Source organism: Electrona antarctica, assembly GCF_951216825.1.
Source record: "Electrona antarctica genome assembly, chromosome: 6".
NCBI classification, from domain to species: domain Eukaryota; kingdom Metazoa; phylum Chordata; class Actinopteri; order Myctophiformes; family Myctophidae; genus Electrona; species Electrona antarctica.
The window spans coordinates 18,390,422-18,410,363 of NC_136811.1; the positions used below are offsets into that span (position 1 = coordinate 18,390,422).

Consider the following 19,942-nt stretch of genomic DNA (forward strand, 5'->3'; position numbering starts at 1 on the left):
TAGGTGCGCAAGCAGAGCGTGCAAGTGCTGTAGACCGCTATAAACTTTCGTCTCACAAATACACACCTGCACGGTCAGCTTGGGGCCAGCATATGACGTCATAACATGTGCTGGCCCCAAACACGCGCATCGTAGCACCTGACTGAAAACATGACTTGCACGCTCTGCTTGCGCAAGTAATTATGTTTATAGTCAATGAAACCCTCAATCAATCAACATGAATTATGAAATGTTTTACCATGCACATGCCTATGTAGCATATTTGATTACCACAGACTGTACACATCACATCCTATACGGTTTGCCAGTTTACAAATGGAACCAAATGGACCATGGTATACTTCTCATTTATCTTTTTCAAGGTATTCCTCCAGCTCCTTGCCTTCCAGTGAAGTGCCTTTCAGACCCATAAGGGTCCATCATCTGGACCCTATGGTTGTGCTATTTGCGTTGACCTACTAACTAGGGCATAGTTGTTGCTGTCGGGCAGAAACCTCTTATCTCTATATTCTAACTTCATTTATTTTTATATATTTTTTGTAAATAAACGCCCTACTTGGTCGTACAATGGCGTCACATAAAAGCATAAAGTAGCAGATCATCATCTGCAAGTTCAACAGTTTAGGAGATATGAGGTTTCCACCCGACATAGACAACATTATACTGTTAGGTTGTCGTTTGCCAATGAAGAATTTAGTTCCACAACTATAAAAGTGGCCTTTTGGCTTTAATCAACTAAATGGGGTTTATTGAACTGGACTTCCCTTAATATCTTTAATGGAATTGTATGCAGCACAATGACACACCATTAAAATAACAATAACATTCATGGACTTTGACAGACCAAGAAACAAACACAAACACGCACACTCATTTCTCTTTTGCACACAATGTATTTTCACTATTATATAGGCCTATACATATATATTTTAAATGCACGTTGTAAATACACAAATATTTCTGTATCACAATTACCAAGAGTCTCTCCTGTTTTTCATTTGTTTGTTTTTTGGTGGACTTCAATGCTGGCCTCTTTCACCTGGCTCTAGCATTGGTAAGCCTTGAGTTTAGAGCTTTCTACTTTCTACTTTATAGAACAGGAAACTAAACAATTTCAACACACTGCCCTTTATGGTCTAACTAATTTGTGCACTCTCAGAGTTAAATTAACACTGATGATACTTTGTGGACTGATGCATATCAAGCTGGGGGTTCTTGAAATAAGAAATCTCGTCTGAAGTGAGGGGCGCCCTATATCATGATGAACATGTATGATAGCCTGGTAAAATTTGTTTAAAGTGCCCTAAACAAACATTAAAAGTTCATAGACTAGCATGAGCATGTCCGCATGTCTGTTGCTCTCCCCAGGTTGGCAGAGGGAGTGTAGCTCCCAGGATCACATTAGATAATTGATACTGGGTGAAAAAATGGGTTACAGAAATCGTGGGATAAAGATTTAGAAGAAAAGTCCATAGACTTGGCTGCCACATGACATAATTCCGGAAGCCAGACGTTGGAGGGGCTAGCGCCATACATTCATTGTGTTCACACAAACAGACAAAGCTGGGCATAGGAGGGGCTAGCACCCCTCAAAAAATAAAAAATAAAATAATTACACTTGTGTGAAGTGAGGACCGCTCTCATCATACATCATCATACATCACATTCCGTGCTCAGCCAATCAAATCATCACAAATGTCATTCCGGCCAATCACTTTTGGCGAGTTCACTTTTCTGCCATTACTCTTTAATCCTCAATATGTACAATATGTGCTCAGCCAATCAAATCATTGCTATGGGATGATCAGCCAATCATCAGCCAATGTTTGTGTTCACACAAAGTGTGTGTGTGTGTGTGTGTGCGTGTGTGTGTGTGTGTGTGTGTGTGTGTGTGTGTGTGTGTGTGTGTGTGTGTGTGTGTGTGTGTGTGTGTGTGTGTGTGTGTGTGTAAGAACATTTTATTGGATTTTCCTAATAGGAAAGTAATTCTATAAGAACAAATCCAGTAGGATTGGTTCCAATTCTGGTAGGATTTTTTTAACAGGAATTGTATTATTGTAATAGGTGTTTTTGGCTAGGGGGCAGTGGTTTGTTTGATTGATTGATTGATTGATTGATTGATTAATTTAAAATGTTATAGCGAATGTAGGCTATAATTCATTTCTGAGATGCTGTATTAGGCTATTTAACACATTTTCAAACACACTTTGAGAACCACTGGACTGTAAATTACGACGTCTATATCTGATTTATTTGGCCTCAGCAGCTGTTACTTTGAACTAGTTTGTAGAGATTGTATTTATAGTCCATGTCTCCATCTCACGACTACGACGATGCTTTCCGACATGCAAGCTTGTCCTTGTTGTCGGTAAGCGACACGCCGATGGCCGACACCGTCAGCAGGCTAGACGGATTTGATTTAGAGACAAATCAGAACTTGTGTCTTTCGGTGTCGCTTAGCAACGCAACGCTGCCACGCCCCCTAACATCAGCTGGAATGCTGACTGATGGCATCGAGGTGGAGAGCAGAGACGCTCTAAAGTTACGAAAAGGCCCCAAAACTGTCTATTTAAAACAGAAAAATTGCAGTTTTGTTGCTGAAAGTAAGTAATAATGTCCGACTCGGAGGAGACCGTGCCATGCTTCGTGGAGGACGCCAGGGTGAGGTTTATTGGGGGTAAAGTGTGTGTGTTGTTGGGGCTGCAGCTCCAGACATGGGAGCAGAGCGTCACAGAGCAGCAGGAGGTTCAGACACTCATCACACATTTCTTGGAGAGACTCAACGTCATATTCTTCAGCCTGTCTTCTGACGGTTCTCTGACTGCTTACATCGAGGTAAGAATCCACACATTGTTATAAACAGATATTTTATCTGACTTTTACTTTCGTATGTACGATCTTGGGCCAAGACACTTTACTGGTGAAAGTGAGCTATAGCCAAGACTCACTTTCACCAGTAAAGCCTACTTCTCCGAACATGTACAAATGCAAAATATAAAGTGCTTTACCCGGTTGCCCCAAATGTTAACTTCCCAATCGGAGTCTATTTGTGCAATATATTAGTTAATATTTTCCAATAAGGAAGTGTTATCATCATCATCATCACATCCCGCCCGACCATATGTGAGTCTGTGACCTTACAATTTAGGCATTTTAGGCACGTGGTTCCCAAACTGGGGGGAATAATTTGGGGTGCTGGGTGGGTCCCCACTTCCCAGATGATTAGCTGCTTGATTTGCAACATTATTTTCTCCACAGGAAACAAAACTGAACTCAACAATAAACAAACTGTACATTTCTAAAGTGACAATTTAATTACTTTTACAACCTTTTTAATACCAATTGGCTAACTTGTCAAATGTAAGAAAGAGGCATGCATTGTTGTTCTTGTAGCTTGTAGAGCTTGTAGTTTGGCTATTCACAATATTTCTCTGTGGAACCGAGTCAAACTAAAATACATACCATATAACCAGTGGTGGAAAAAGTGCTCATATGTTAGCAATATATAGAGATACAAGCAAAGGTCCAGTATTCAAAATGTACTTGAGTAAAAGTACAAAAGTAGGCCTATTGGTACCTAATGTGAAAATATCTTTGGGAAATTATTTCAAATGGATATAGGGCTGGTTAATGTATGTTTTTATGATAATAATCAAAATCTATACAAAGTGTTCTAACTAAAGTTTTCAAATAAATGTAGTGGAGTTAAAAGTACAATATTTGGATCTAAGATATAATGGAGTAGAAGTACTTGAGTAATTGTACTTGGAGTATGAATGAGCCTTTACTTTACACCACTGAGAATAACCTATTTTAGGTTGTGTTATTAATTTGCCCTGTATATGTTTTGGATGATTTAGTTGATTCTTTTTTTGATAATTGTTTGTGAATCAGCATGTTAGTTAATTCACGTGTGTTATATGAAATGTAGAGTGTCCTGTAAGTCCATATGGGTTGGGTTTCCTTGGAAGCATGATGACACTTTAATAAAGAAAACAAATCAATTCATCGTAATGCCTACAATTCCACGTTTTGCGGTAGTGTATTCTCGTTATTGCTTGAGCCTGCCAGACTAGTGCCACACCTGAATCCTGGAAGATCGTTTCAACTTCTTTCAACTTTTAGGTTCCACCTGCTCCAGCTCTACACAAGCATGTCTACCTCCTGAAGAAGAAGAGAGGCGTTCCACTCGACACGGACAACTGCAGGGAACTGGTGCTTTTTGGGTCATTGTCTCAGTCAGCAATGCAACAACTGTCAAACACTGTAGAACAGGTAAATGTCATCCATCTATTCTAGTCACTAGATGGATTATGGGTTATTTTGGAATCGGTTATTATAGGCCTCAGGTCTAAATGGGTTAAGGTAAAACAAGTTTGGGTGGCGTGGCGCACTGGTAAAATCACTGTACACCACCACAGAGGTTGTGGGTTCGAGTTCACCGTGGTGCAACCGACTTTGTAGGGCGTCTATGCGAACACAATTGGGCCGTGTTCGGGGAAGCTAGGTGGGGAGGGTGATATTGGTCATACTCTTATAGGCTGGGGGCCGCACCTGTCAGCAGGGAGTGTTGAGCGGGAGGAGTAGGACGGAGGCTCCATGTCCTCCCGGTTGGGGCTCCTCACTGGCAGGTGAGTCGGTAGGATACAACACGCAGTGACAACACAGAAATGTGTCCTGCGAGCTTGTATATCTGCTGTTTTTGAGAACCACTATTCTAAACCACCCTAATAGTTTTCTGAAAAACCTATGTTGCATAGCTAAAATCTAAAATGACACTTCCTGGTTTTAATGGGTCAAGGTGTGTGTGCCGCTGCTGTCAACCAAGACCAACCAAGTGACGTGGCCCAACCTGATGTGTGAGGACATCAGCCGCCATGCTGAGAAGATGAGGAACAAGACGTCTGTGGTCAGAGGACAGTATCTGGGACGAACTGTCCTCCCTGTCCCCCCGGGGACATGTGACATTGACGGTTATTACCGCACCATGCAACTGTAAGGAACAACACTCACAATGTTCAAGGTGTTTGTGTTGGGAAGTAGAAACGGCCTGCTGCCATATTAGCCAATAGGCTATATGCACAGCAGCCATATTTGGAAATAAATTGGGCCTCTTCCCTTCTTCCTTCAAAACCGCCATACAAGAGACTTTGTTGTGTTTTTCTATCAGGTGTGACGGCTATGACAGGACACTGATCCACACCATCGAGTCCCTGGGTATCACCTGGACCCACCTGATCCATAAGGTTCTGAAGGAGGATTCATCAGAGCTGCTTCGAACCGGCAGTAACCCAGGACCCTACACAGAGCTGGACTTCTGGTCGTCCAGGAAGAGCAACATAGAGAACATCTACCAACAGGCAACGCTCACTTTATTCCGTGATGATCAGTAACACAATGATCCATTGTCCTTCTGAATGTTAATGTTTTACTACCTATACTTTCTCAGCTTCAGAGTCCCATAGTTCAGAAGATGGTGAAGATCTTGGAGGTGGTTGAGAGCAGCTATCACCCAACTATCACCACTCTGATTGGAAACGTGTTTGATGGTAAGCCTATGTTGTTGTCTGATTCAAACAAGGTCACAGGATTTGTACAGGAGTTGATTTGTTACTTAAATGTACAATTTGCACAACAGCATTATCAAGAGAACATTACTATGGCCTATTGTCCATCAAAATTCATCTTGCAATTATAAACACATTTTGTTTATAATTGCTAGGTGAATTTGTATGGAATTGAAAGAGAGGAGGTTTCTCATGCAAGAAAACTATTCCACAATCTTGGAATGCTATTTAGATTCTGTACATCTACTGAAAGACGCGGATGGAAGCTGTCATCTGTTGGTCATATACGTTCACGCTAGAAATATTTTGACTAATTTACAGTAGGATTTATTTATGTGACCACTAATAGTGAAACAGAAGTTATGAGCAAGCATCTTTCCTCCATAAGGAAAGACATTCCGCTTTACAATCTGCACATGTTCAGTCTGTCTCGAGAGACTAATGTGGCCATGACAACATGCCTCATATTCACCCTCAGCGCTACAAGAATCGCGGGACATTGAGCTCCATCTGCGGCCGCTGCGTGCGCATCTGTCTCAGCTGGAAAAGGAAGAGTTTCCACGTATGGAGGCCTTCGTCCCGGCTCTGTTCCACATGGTGTCCCTGATATGGACGCGCTGCCCGGCGTACAGGACGCCCGCACGCATTGTGGTGCTGCTGCAGGAACTGTGCAACGTTCTCATCCAACAGGTTGGTTCTGTGTTGTTGGGCAAATTTATAATGTAAGTAAGTAGGCTTGGGAACAAACGGTTCCCAAGTCATGTGTCATGTGTGCGGTAAGTACTGGGAGCTGATGATAGGTGTGGTACTCTACCTCAACAATCCATCTCCCAGGGGTCTCGCTCATTGTAACAGGGATATGCTCCCGCGTTCTAATAACTTTTAAAACCATGTCAGTGTTACATACTGTACTGTACATGTTTCTCTGTCTCTCCAGGCTTCAGACTACCTATGTGCAGAGCAGTTACTCAGGGACGAGGTAGAGGAAGGTCTGGAGAAGGTGAGGAACGTGGCGAGAGTCTTCAGACGGTTCAGGGACACGTTCCAGATGTACAGAAAGAAGACCCCGGCCACGGCCCGCCAGGAGGTCAACCACCACCACCAGGCTCCCTGCTGGGACTTCCAGTCCTCCTTGGTTTTCACACGTTTCGACTGCTTCCTCAGTCGTGTTCTACACATACAAGTGAGGTCATCCCTTCAGAAGGACGAGTGGCTTTTGTGTTTGAGAATTTGTCTGTAAAAGGTCAAAGTAAAAACTATAATAACTACAACTGTATAAGTGTATATCGTTGACTATTGTGTCTCGTTCGGGTGGACACCTCATACGTTATGTCCAGAACTGTTACTTTTGAGGATTCAAATTACAAGAGTAGCAGATCTACAAGCTCAAAATGAAGTAGGGCATTCATTTACAAAAAAACAGAAAACATAATATGGATATAAGAGGTTTATGCCCGACGACAACGATGTGTTATAGTTGTGTTGTGAACTCCATCTTAATCTCAATTAATCTCAATTAATCTCAACTATTTGATTTATTTTATAATCGACTAAATTGATTAGTTTGACTAACCATTTATTTTATACTTTACTCAGAACCGTGTTGCACAAAAATATAGAAAATATCTCTACAGTACAAGCTCACAATGCGATGTGTTGTGAGCTTGTAGCTCTGCTATTTTCACAATTTGTTGTTTTGAAAGCAAAATGTATTTTTTTTTTTTTTACGATTACATCGATTACTGTAGTTGGATTAACTTTTGCACCTCTATTTTGTGTGAATTGTATGTTCTGTTTCCAGGACTTGTTTGAGACCATGCTGGACTTCCAGAGGTTGGAGAAGCTAGAGTTTGGGGGACTCAAAGGCAGAGTGTTCAGTGAGCAGGCTGCTCACATGTTCACTGAGTTCACACACCTCTGCCAAGTGTTTAAGGAGAGAGAATACAACCCACTGCATGACCATATTCAGGTAATATTTCTATAACGTGTTTTTCTACCCCTCGCATAAATTAATGCCCTACTTGATCATACGACAGTGTCACACAAAAGCATCAAAAGTACCAGATCCACAAGCCGTATAAAGCGACGCTTTTCGAGCTTATATCTTGCTACTTTTGCTATTTTTGGATTTGAATCTTGAAAAGTAACAGTTTTGGACATAATGGTTTCCACCCGACAGAGACGATAAGTAGCATCCTTATTCTGGAGAGAACATGCCATTTTTCTCGTTGCCAAAAAATTGCCGACGTACAAGCTCACAACCATTGTGAGCCTTTGAATTGGCAATTTTTGGCAAACATATAGTAAAGCTTCTTTTTCAGCTTGTAGATCAGCTACTTTTGCTATTTTTGAATTTGAATCCTGAACAGGTTTTGGACATATGAGGTTTCCACCCGACAGAGACGATATACAAGTTTTTGCTATTTGAAATAAAAATTATGTAAAATTATGAAATTAAATATAAATGATATTCATAGGGTGTTTACATTGGCTGTCCTCTGAAGGAAAGAAACAACGCTCTAGTAGCTGTGTGTTTGTTAAGACAGTCTTTTGGTCAGTGTAGTGAACAGCTGTAATTCACTGTGATGGACACACACAGATAAGAAGGCTTCTGTGACATGATGAACGGTGTGATGCTGACCAGGCCATGTCAGGACGGGTGCTACTGCTCATAAAAGCTGCTCAGCATAGTAACAACACTGCTTACACTAACAAACCAGTCCTGCAACACATCAACCGATAATGTGCACCACTCTTATCATGACAAATAATGTCTTGAATAGAAAGGATTGCCAGGGAGGGATTGTTGTGGATTAACATGCATTTGCATTTATATTGTGTTATAAACCTGGCGTCCCTATTTTGGGCATGGCAGACTCATTATAGGCAAATAAATAAATACAAATTAATAACAGAATTATTTCAGAAAACTTAACACAAGCATATCAAAAAGTGTGTCAGGGTGTCGTTTTTTTGTTATTTTGTTAATGATATGAACTGTTTTTCACGATTGATGAATTATTGATTTTCTTTTGTTGAAAGGACTTTGAAAAAGACTATACAGATTTCAAAGTGAAGCTTGAGGACTTTGAGCGCCGCCTCGCCTCTGTTCTTTGCTCGGCGTTTAAGGATTGCTGCAGCTTGGAATCAGCCTTCAAGGTGAGTGAGAGTTAGAAACCCACACCTTGCTCCCAGTACATTGAACCGGCCGCCCACAAACACTTCACAAATGCACAGATATTAACATTAACACACTAAAATCTAAATGGCTGCCTGTAACATGAGTTGTACTGTACATAGTTAGGTGGGTGTCACGCACCAAAAAAAAGCAGATCAACAAGCTCAAAAAAGTTTGTACAATGTTTTCAAGAAAGGGAAGAAGAATAGAGGAACAAGGTAAACGGGTCAGACATTCAATTATTCCTGATATGACTAGAATTAAATAAGTGAGTCATTCCACGAAACCGGTACGATTTGGCCGAAAGGTTTTACTTTTCTGAATACCCCACAATATTAAGGGCATCTTTAGCTATCAGAAAAACATAATTTCCCATCTCAGGCATTCAATTAATTTGTTGATGTATTTTTATATGGAATAATATAAACGGGGTTGAAAATTATAAGGGAGTTGTGACAACCCCGTTATACACGGAGTTTGGATTTTTTACTGAAGATGGCCACTACACTACCTTTGGTGATTAAGAGGAGACAACATAGCATGCATGTGATTATATATGTTGAAATAACAAACATAAATTTCACAAATAATTGTTTTCTATCTTTATTCCATGTAACGGAGTTGAGCTGTTATGCTTTACGACCACATGTGAGAGTATAAATTACTCTAAAACATTGTAAAATAAGGTGTGAGATTGCCTCTTTCTGTAGCATGTTGTTCATCTCAAGGGATTGTTCCTAATAAAGACATTTCAGACAGAAGACTTGTAGAATGCCACTTAATGTTCGTGATGTCACTAAAGGGCCAGTTAAGTATTCTTATGGAGGGGAGAATGGCTTGTGTAACGGGGTTGAGTGCGATTGGGGGACAGAGCTATATAATGCTATTTTAATGATTAATCATCTATTTATTAAAAAAAATATTTTGGTGACTCAATCGATAAAATACACCTTAAAAGGTAAGAGGGACTGCAAATCGTACCGGTTTTGTGGAATGACTCAAATGCAAGCAGGTAAGATATTTCACATATTCCTGATATGGCAATGGTATGAGGCAGTTAAAATAGTAGCAGCATATTGTATATATAGTAACACATGAAGTGAAAGAACAGCAGATATATACATAATGTGCATCAATAGCACAGTAACATAGAACCCTTCTGCATAATAGTCTGGCCTGCAGGTGAGACATCAGTGAGGTGCATGACACCGGCACACAACCAAGTATAAATAAGGATTCAAAAAGGCCAGCTATGGCCTGGGCCATGGCTCAGTGGTCCAGGCACCTTGGCTGGTAATCCAGTCTGGCAGTGTGCCGCAGGTTCGACTCCCGATCCCGACGGCCTTTACTGCATGTCTCCCCCCCCATCTCTCTCTCCCCATTTCCTGTCAGCCTACTGTCTGTCCCTCCATAAAAAAATATAAAATAAAGGCGAAAGCCACAAAACATTTTTTTATTTTATTTTTTTATTTAACATTTTATATGTGAGAATGAAGCTGTACTGATGTGTCGTTCTCCAGCTGCTGGTTATCTCTGGACCCTTCCTGGAGAGAAGACAAATCAAGCAGATCTTCAGTCCCAACTACCTGGTCCTGCAGCAGTACTTCAGAGAAGAGCTGGAGAGATGTCAGCTTCTTTATAAGGCTCAGCTTCACCAGGTACACTATTAAAAATGACACACGGGATGCATAACCGTTGTGTGGAATTACATTTACTGGCATGTAAGTGACTACTCACTGTGACATACAGTACCAAGTCCAACCCTAGCTTTACTTCCTTTTCCATTGACGGGAACACCACAACAGAACAGATCATTATGGTAATATAAAGTGAACAAAGCTACTGTATGTCCTTCCATCTGTTCATCCGGCCGTCCTCATTCATTTTTCTCCTCATTGAGTGGGTTGACTAATCCATCTGAACTTCCACATGGGCATTTACCATTGACATGTGCCGGGAGTGAGAAATTAGATTTTTCATGTTTCTGAAATGTATGCTATTTATTAGCTTTTTAGTTTTTGTCTCCACCAGGCCGAAGGGTATGTTTTGCACTCCGTCTGTGTGTGAGTGTGTCTGTGTGTCCGTCTGTCTGTTACCAGCTAATCTCCGGCACCGTTAACCTGGTCGATGCCAAATTTTTGCATTATAGCCACCAGGAGGCAGACTTTTGAAAAACAATTATTTTGATATTACGCCTCCAGATTCTGTCCAAAAATCCTGCAAATCGTTACGCACTATTTCTATAGTCATGTGTTCAAGATGGATCTGTCCGATATTTCATATTCCATCCTAATTGACTAACATTGGCTTTCAAAGTTTGCAGGATTGGCCCGTTTTGAACAACAAGCCTCAAATCATGAACGCAGCGTGCAATTTACATGAAATCTTTCACAGACTTTCCTACTAGGCTGAGGAATATATCCAACCCTTTTCACATTGGCCTGTTATAGCACCACCAACAGGTGGATTTTTGAAAAACAAATTTTTGGAACAAAATGCCTCAAATCATCCAATTGCCATCCAAGGCGTAAGAAGAAATGGCACCCTTTTCACATTGGCCTATTATAGCGCCACCAGGAGGCCACAACCTGACCTGCCCTGGTGGAAACCTGTGCTCCGAGGGGGACTTTATCTACTTTAGTTGTCATTTTGTGGGCAATTTCCAAACTTTTTGATAGCCACAGTGGAGAGAGACAGGAATTGGCAGGAGAGAGAGAGATGGGGAAGCGGACATGCCATTGAATTTAACCTGGCTGAGCATTATTGGCATGCACTCTACCAAGTGAGCAACCAGAGTGTGATCATCATTTTTTTTTGCTACAGAATCTGTGGTTGCGGTCGCAATCTCACAGCCTGGATGGATGGTGGGTGGAAATATGTGGGCATGACTACATTGGACTAGGAAGCATTATTATAAAGTTAATGAATTCTGTTTTTCCTTCTTGTTGACAGACGGACATGGGGTTGACTAGGAACATGCCGCGCACATCAGGAGCCCTGAAGTGGGCGAAAGTGCTTAGAGAACGAATTCAGACTCCGTGGGAAAACGTCAGATTTCTCTTTGACATGTTGGTGAAAGTTCTTCACTCTTGACAATACATAAAAATGTAGTATCCAATGTAGTACGTATTTTTATTCTAAGGACACTAGGTTTTAAACATTTTGTTTTTATCCCTGGAACTCACATTGAGAACCTGGCCTATGTTAGGATTTCTTAATCCAATTTAGTTTTTTTTCACAATAATTCAATAAATAATACACACATACTGTAGAAGCCAACTTGTCAAACAATTACTGTAGATGATCTGTCAGGTGTGGGACATTGATAGAGTAGGTTTTTTTGTGTTTCTTTCATTTGCAGGTCCGTGGAAGGTGTGGACATGGTGCCGGAGCACCACATGTACACGGACACATTGAGCCGCTTGGACCAGTTTGAGGAGCACGCCTGCATTGACTGGTGTCAGGGTCTGGACCGGGTGTGTCACTTCAACCTGGACCAGCCTCTCCTTTCCAGAAACACCTCATCTGGCCTCATCTCCGTCAACTTCAACCCAGAGGTAATGCACTATAGGCATAACGGTCACTATTTTACCACACTTGGGTGCCACAGTGGTGAAGTGCATCCCCCATCACCACTCAGGTTGTGGGTTTGAATCTACCGTGATGCATCCGGCTTTGTCGACCGTCTACACAAACATAATTGGCCCATGTTTGGGGGAGGGAAGCCAAGACAGAATGGGTGATAATAGCACCGCACGTACTCCTATGGGCTGGGGCCGCCGCACCTGTCGACAGGGAGTGTTGGGCGGTAGGAGTAGCACTCCCGGTGGGGGCTCCTCACCGATGGGCGAGTCAGTACATACACAAATGTGTGTGGGGAGAAATCAATTGGTATGAATGAATACTAAATTGTGGAGAAAAATGGAAAAAAAGGAGGAGAAAACGTTTTGAGTTGTGTGTGTTTATGACAATACCTTCTGTTTATGTTCCCATCTCAGCTGATCGCGGTACTGAGAGACGTCGAATACATCCAGGCTCTCGACAAGATCGACATCCCGGCTGCCGCCATGGAGGTGTACCAGAACCGAGATATGTTCATGAAGGTAGGCGCAGTTATTTTCTTCTTTCAGAAGGTAGCACTCTCAGGCACAGGCCCACAGGCTGATGTGCTAGGTTTGGCCTTCTGGGCTGCCCCGTGGGGCAGGTGTCATTCAGATCAGTGGTTTTCAAAGTGGCCCTTACAAGTCTGTTGAGGGAGTTCCATGAAATGTAAACGTTTGAGAACCGCTGATTTAGAGTGTTGACGGAAGGCAGTGATACAGTAGAGGTTGTTTCATGTTCATGAAGGTTGCTAACACACAATGCAAAATGAAGAAAAAGAAAACAAGAAGAGACCATATTCGCCATAATCCAGCATATGTGTCCAGACTCCATACGGTATGTATTTCTTTGTTGTTCGTCCAGTATGTGAGCAGTCTCCAGCTGCTGGTCCAGTGGTACAACAAGGTGAAACAGACCATGCTGGAAGTGGAGCTTCCTCTCGTCAGAGCAGAGCTGGAGGCCATTGACCAACAGCTGAGCAGGGCAGAGGGCAGCCTGACGTGGCAGCACCCAGACTGCTGGAGCTTCATCAGCACCACCAAGCAGCTGGTCCACGGTGTGGAGCGACTCCTCCAGAGAACCAAGGACAACTGCCACGCAATGCAGGCCAGTGTTACTTTACTTTATTTGTTTATTTGGACAGGACAATGCATATTAATGGACGTCACATGGACGTAAATACACCGGATATAGCACAGTTGCTAATTTTCATCCGCAGTCCTCACACGAAACACAAAACGGAAAACAGACAGGCAAACAGTGGAATACATTTACATAACAATACATAGGGAACACAGCATAAAAAAAGAAATACACCTAAAATAATCATGAATGGTTGCAGTGTTGATTTTAATCCGATTCATACTCCCCATTTACAGCTGAAATAAAGTTTGGTTCTGTAGAGACTACAATGTGACGTCATTCGAGGTTTGGGGGGGTCGGAAACCGTCCTAAAGTTGGCGCTTCGGTGCCACAGATTTTTTTCTATGAGCCGAAATCATGTCGGCACTACAGCGGTATTTCCTCATTCATTCAGCCCAGCTTCGAGTGTAATTTGTCGTCCATAAAGCCAACGAAACACGATTGGAAGAGAAACAAGCCAAAAGCCAAATGCTTGTGGCCGGGAGGTGAGCTCTGCAGAGTGGGAAGCTACTGTCATTATTTACAAGCGACTTCAGCACTAGCAATGAGGGAGTATGAATTTACTTTTATAGAGCCTAACAAAATTCAGGTCTGGGACCTTTCCCAAAAAGTTTTTTTCCCGGTACTAAATAGGAATATGAATCGGCCCTTTGTCGACTAAAATTATGACAAAATGTTCGCAGACTGTCTTTTTTTAAAAACAAATAAAAATGATGATTAAGTAATATATGTTTGTTTTGCGCTCGGGTGTTGTAGCTAATATAGCTCATGAGCAGAAACATGAATGGTCTCAGAAATGTCATAAAAGCAACCTTAATGCCTCAAATCTGTGATTTCTTCAGCTGGTCGGCCTAAAACATCATCATTACATTTTTAGTCTTGAGATTTAATTTTGCTTTATTCCATGAGTTCTATTCAAAAGACTAAATTAAAATCTAAATTTGCTGTCAAAATCAACACTATGCAAAGAACTGTGACTGAAACCTAATTGCAATTTTGCTGTCCAAATCAACACTGCTGCAGGCTCTGATGAAGGCCTGGAGCAAGCAGAGCGTCTTCTGCAGGAAGGACAACAAGAAGGGTGCACTCCTCATGCTGGACGACAGGGCTGAGCGCGTCAGCAGGTGGTACAGCTCCATACAGAAGGATGGACACCACATCCACAAGCTGCTACAGGTATGGTACAGCTCCATACAGAAGGATGGACACCACATCCACACGCTGCTACAGGTATGGTACAGCTCCATACAGAAGGATGGACACCACATCCACAAGCTGCTACAGGTATGGTACAGCTCCATACAGAAGGATGGACACCACATCCACAAGCTGCTACAGGTATGGTACAGCTCCATACAGAAGGATGGACACCACATCCACACGCTGCTACAGGTATGGTACAGCTCCATACAGAAGGATGGACACCACATCCACACGCTGCTACAGGTATGGTACAGCTCCATACAGAAGGATGGACACCACAATGACACATCCACAAGCTGCTACAGGTATGGTACAGCTCCATACAGAAGGATGGACACCACATCCACACGCTGCTACAGGTATGGTACAGCTCCATACAGAAGGATGGACACCACATCCACAAGCTGCTACAGGTATGGTACAGCTCCATACAGAAGGATGGACACCACATCCACAAGCTGCTACAGGTACAGCTCCATACAGAAGGATGGACACCACATCCACACGCTGCTACAGGTATGGTACAGCTCCATACAGAAGGATGGACACCACATCCACACGCTGCTACAGGTATGGTACAGCTCCATACAGAAGGATGGACACCTCATCCACACGCTGCTACAGGTATATGGACTCTGGATGCTGATTTGTTCATCGTCACAAATGTGACGTCATCACAAATGGGATGGTTAGCACATTTGGGCAAGTGGCTATGGCCGTTTTTAGCAAAACAAATGGAGGGCAAAACAAATACTTTCATTGGATTCAGAATCATGAAAACCCCTTGTTGTTGATACTGTACGTCACATAATATTTTAGTATTTTTGAGTAGCGCTAATCCCTGCTATGCGCAGCTTTGTGTGTGTGTTTGTAGCACGGTTTGTAATGATTTGATTGGCTGATGTATGATGATAAGAGCACCCCTCACACGGTGTGATTTTTCAATATGTTCCACCACTGGGATTTCTTTTGATATGTTGTTACTAACATATTTATGAAACAAAAAAAAGTTGGAAAGAGTTTCTGTTGCAATTTGTTTGAGGTTTAACCCCTTACTATCCCTACAAATGCCTATACTATTTCTCCATGTGTTCGTATGCCTTCAGGACAACATGTCCCTGTTCCGCACCGACATGGCCTCAGAGGAATGGCGCTCCTACCTGGAGTACGTGGATGACATGGTGGTGGAGGGTCTCTTCAAGGCCATCAGCAACTCTCTGGAGTTCTTCATGGAGAACATGGAGTCAGGCCTGTGTCAAGCGCCGCTGTTTGAGGCCCAGCTCCTGCTGCACGGCTCATCCATGAGCTTCCTCCCCTCGCTGGAGCGGGACGCAGGGGACGGCCTCTACGAGCTGGTGGAGGGACTGGTGGGAGACATCTTCAAGACGTCCACCAAGGTGGACCGCATGGCTGCTCACTTGCACTTGGAGTCCTATCAGGTATTTTATTTATTTTTGAATTATTTCTTTCAGGCTTTTCTTGCTGTTTATAACCCTTCAGACCGTGATAACCCACACATGCTGTTATACCTTTCAAACGTGGCTTAAGGATAGATGGTGTTTTCAGAATCGTCCTCATGTCTAAAAGGGGTTCATGATAGTTGACTTCACAGTGCAGAAAGACAGGAGATCGAGAGTGACTTGTTTCAAAGGTCTGCCGGGTTCAGGAATAAAGCCAGAGACTCACTGTCAGGCATCAGAGTCTTGTCACTGGTTGCCTTATTTAAATGGATCCACATGATTGGAGATTGGTCGGAGATATCTGATAGTCTGGCTATGGGAGACTACTCTAACCTGGGTTCCAGCCTGATTCGCTGCGTTCCGCGGATCTGAACATGTCACTGCGCTACTCAGTCTGGACTCTGGAGAGACTCCTATTCTCCACAGGTAGGCGGGACATATGAAGGTTGAAATGGAGCCGAGGCTTCTGATTGGTCTGTGGTGCGGGTTCAGGAAAAACACCAGTTTGAATGTGCACTGCGCAGCTACTGCTGTTGTCCTGCAACGTCCCCTTATCATTCACTAAACTAACCCCACACAGCCGTCATTTTTGAGTGGTGTAAACCACTCCTACAACTGGCTTTGTTAGTGCAGAAAAAATGAGCATGGTTGCTATGTTCACCCTGTTCACCCGGGTGTGATTTCATTACGTCAGACATGATTTCATTACGTCAGACAGGCTATATTACACCACTCAGTGAATCTGACAGTGGACTACTGAATCGTTTACTTTTTACAGTAGGTCTTTACTCTCAAGTCGTGAACGGCGCTATTTTTGTCAACAGTGAGAAGCATGGAAAGTGTGGCGCTGGCTGATGACGTATCAGAAACAACGTGGCTACGTAACACATAACGTAACCTCTGTCCATACTGATTAGCGCAGTGCCATTTTCAGATCCGCGGAACGCAGCGAATCAGGCTGGAACCCAGGCTAAGACTACTCTGCACTAGGGATGTTAACAATTAATCGAAGATCGAGTAATCGCCGTTAAGAAATGCTTCAATTAAACTCAACAGTTAACTTTAAAAAAAATAAAATAATTATGCGGTTCTATCTTGGGTGGAGGTCCAGGAACGTACATGTGGAAAATCCCCCCCCACCTTGGTAGACACAGAAACATCTCTGCTTTTGCATGTGATATGACAGACAAGACTTTTAATTTAATTTGATTCCTCATAAAAGATGCCATTGCCTGGCCCCGTATCTCAAATTGTCAAATAAAGAATTGATTAAGGACTATAATATGACATTTGTATTCTTTCTGTATATCAGAATAATGTAGATTTTAGACATTATTGAGGAACTGAGAACTGTTTTTCTGACAGTTTTGCTATAGACATTATTGAGGGAAATTAAGATTCTCAGATTTAGAAAAAAAAACCCAAAACAGCTTATCAACTAACCGGTTAATCGATCGATAAAGCTATCAATTAATGAATTAATCGATAATTTGAATCATGATGGTTCCAGGCTGAGATGGAGGACATGCTGGACCTGGTGGACCTGAGGCAGGAGGTGATGGAGCGTGTGGAGAGCGTCCTGAGCAAAGCGCAGCAGTACCAGACCACCTTCTCCTGCTACACCCACCTGTGGATGGAGGACCGGGCGGAGGTGCTGCGACAGTTCCTCCTGTATGGACAGGTGCTGACCACAGAGGAGATGGAGGCCCCCCTCCAACCCCAGGCCATCCCAGAAGCCCCTCCTACAATCGACCAGTTCAAAGAACAGGTGAAACTTCGAACAATATGTTTTTGTCACTATACTGTATATACTGTATATGTATGCACATACTGTACGTGAACTTTTCCTCTGCATTTACTAGGCATATAACGACATAATCGTAAATCGCTTAAAATGTATTCAAACTGGTGGCAATTGGATTAAATATAATATGAAAATACAGGATCTTTGTAAGATAATTGATTAAAAATAAAAAATATTTTCCAGCCATTTACTACTGTATTGAAAAGAGGATAAGTAATCCTGGTCTCTAAACTGCCTCCCCCTGGCCAGCCTGATGGACGGGAAAGGAACTGGTTGGAATAACGTGTTCCTTCCACGCGCTACGTCCAACCGGGGAAACTCCCCCCTGTCAGGTGAAGAAGCGGCTTGGATTCATGCATAGAATTAGGATTCATGCATAGAAGGAAGCATGAGGTCTGAGGTTTGTTGCTCTCCCCAGGTTGGCGGAGGAAGTGTAGAGCCCAGGATTACATTAGATAATTGACACTGGGTGAAAAAATGGGTTACAAAATCGTGGGATAAAAATTATAAGAAAAACAAAAGAAAAAAGGATAAGAGAAGAACATTTAGAGAGAAAGAAAATACTGGATTTGTGTAAGAGAAATAAAATTAGGAAAACAATCTTTGTGAAAATTGTATCGTGATTCGAATCGCATCGTCGAGAGTTGAGCGAATCGTTACATGCCCAGCATTTTCCCATCCTATAACTACTAGTAGCCATTCTACAGCGCTCTGAGAGCAGTTAGGGGGTTCAGAGTCTTCCTTAGGGGGGAAAAAATCACGGCATTCCATCTTTAAGTAAAACAAATGTTGATAGACTACTTATGAGGAGATGTACACTGAAGTGTTATGGTTTTATAGATAGATTACTGTGATGATGGTTCTACAGATAGACTACTATGAGGAGATGTACACGGAGGTGTCCAGGCTGCAGGACTGCAGGGTGTTTGACGGCTGGTTCAGAGTGGACACCAAGACCTTCAAGCTCAGTCTCCTCAACATCATCAAGAGGTGGAGCTGGCTGTTCAAAGAGCATCTCATGACCTACGTCACTGACAGGTACTGCTAGTTACGCATGCTTCTTCTCGTGGCTCAGGAGGTAGAGCGGCTTGTTAGATCCAGGGCTCCCCCAGAGTTAGTGTCAAAGTTGAGCAAGAGTCTAAACCCCTAATTGCTCCATAGGAGCAGGTTGTTGCCTTGCATGGTTTCCTCCGCCATCGGTGTGTGGATGTGTGTGAATGGCTGAATGTGTAATGCACAATGTATGTAAAGCGCCTTGGATAAAAGTGCTATATAATGCACCGATCGTCATTTATTTACCACCAGAGCAAGACATATTTATTGCAGAATTTTGGGTCCGATTAATTCCTCCAAATTATATTTTGAATGCTTGTTGATTTTTAGCAATAGCAGGCAGCACACACACTTGACCTGTTCCCACGGTAATGCATGGTTCACCATTCATTCCCCCAAAGCCTGGATGGTTTGGAGCAGTTTGTTGGCTCCACGGTGGAAGGGCTGCACCGGCCCGTGTCTACAGGGGACCACCGTGGCCTGGTGGAGGTCATGGGTCACCTACTGGCCGTCAGAGACCGCCAGACGAGCACAGACGTGATGTTTGAGCCCCTCAACGCCACTCTGACCCTGCTGGAGAGATACGGAGAGAGAATACCTGAGCATGTGTACTCCCAGCTGGAGGTAAGGATGAACAGCCATGGGGTTGATATGTACTGACAACAGTATTTACATTGCACACACATTTAGGATACTTATTATATTATTATATATATTTATTTTACTGCATGTGTTTTCAGACTAAAGGTCCTTACAATCCATGAGTGTTCATTTTGTGTGATTAAAGCAGCACTATGTAACTTTAATTGATCAAATGTAATTTTGTCCAGTCTGTACGGAAGAGTATGTTAAATAGTAAATACGATATAACTTATACAATCTTTATTATTATTATTCTTTCCCCCTGCTCTTTGGAGAGATTCTTTTGTCTCTC

General features: G+C 42.6%; 1 protein-coding gene across 1 annotated transcript in view; it reads left to right on the forward strand.

The window, feature by feature from the left end:
• Positions 1–2,613: 2,613 nt before the first annotated feature.
• LOC306924990 (dynein axonemal heavy chain 11) overlaps positions 2,614–19,942 on the forward strand; it is a gene marked incomplete at both ends in the record, with an annotated part of 114,158 nt that continues 96,829 nt past the window's right edge. Inside the window, 19 exons of the mRNA XM_079503670.1 lie at positions 2,614–2,835; positions 4,126–4,275; positions 4,802–4,995; positions 5,171–5,360; positions 5,450–5,549; positions 6,046–6,257; positions 6,505–6,750; positions 7,369–7,536; positions 8,610–8,726; positions 10,266–10,403; positions 11,698–11,813; positions 12,107–12,302; positions 12,744–12,848; positions 13,210–13,452; positions 14,512–14,664; positions 15,798–16,130; positions 17,662–17,919; positions 18,824–18,993; positions 19,410–19,632. Of these exons, the coding sequence (XP_079359796.1) occupies positions 2,614–2,835; positions 4,126–4,275; positions 4,802–4,995; positions 5,171–5,360; positions 5,450–5,549; positions 6,046–6,257; positions 6,505–6,750; positions 7,369–7,536; positions 8,610–8,726; positions 10,266–10,403; positions 11,698–11,813; positions 12,107–12,302; positions 12,744–12,848; positions 13,210–13,452; positions 14,512–14,664; positions 15,798–16,130; positions 17,662–17,919; positions 18,824–18,993; positions 19,410–19,632 (3,534 nt within the window). The remainder of the gene's footprint in view (positions 2,836–4,125; positions 4,276–4,801; positions 4,996–5,170; positions 5,361–5,449; positions 5,550–6,045; positions 6,258–6,504; positions 6,751–7,368; positions 7,537–8,609; positions 8,727–10,265; positions 10,404–11,697; positions 11,814–12,106; positions 12,303–12,743; positions 12,849–13,209; positions 13,453–14,511; positions 14,665–15,797; positions 16,131–17,661; positions 17,920–18,823; positions 18,994–19,409; positions 19,633–19,942) is intronic.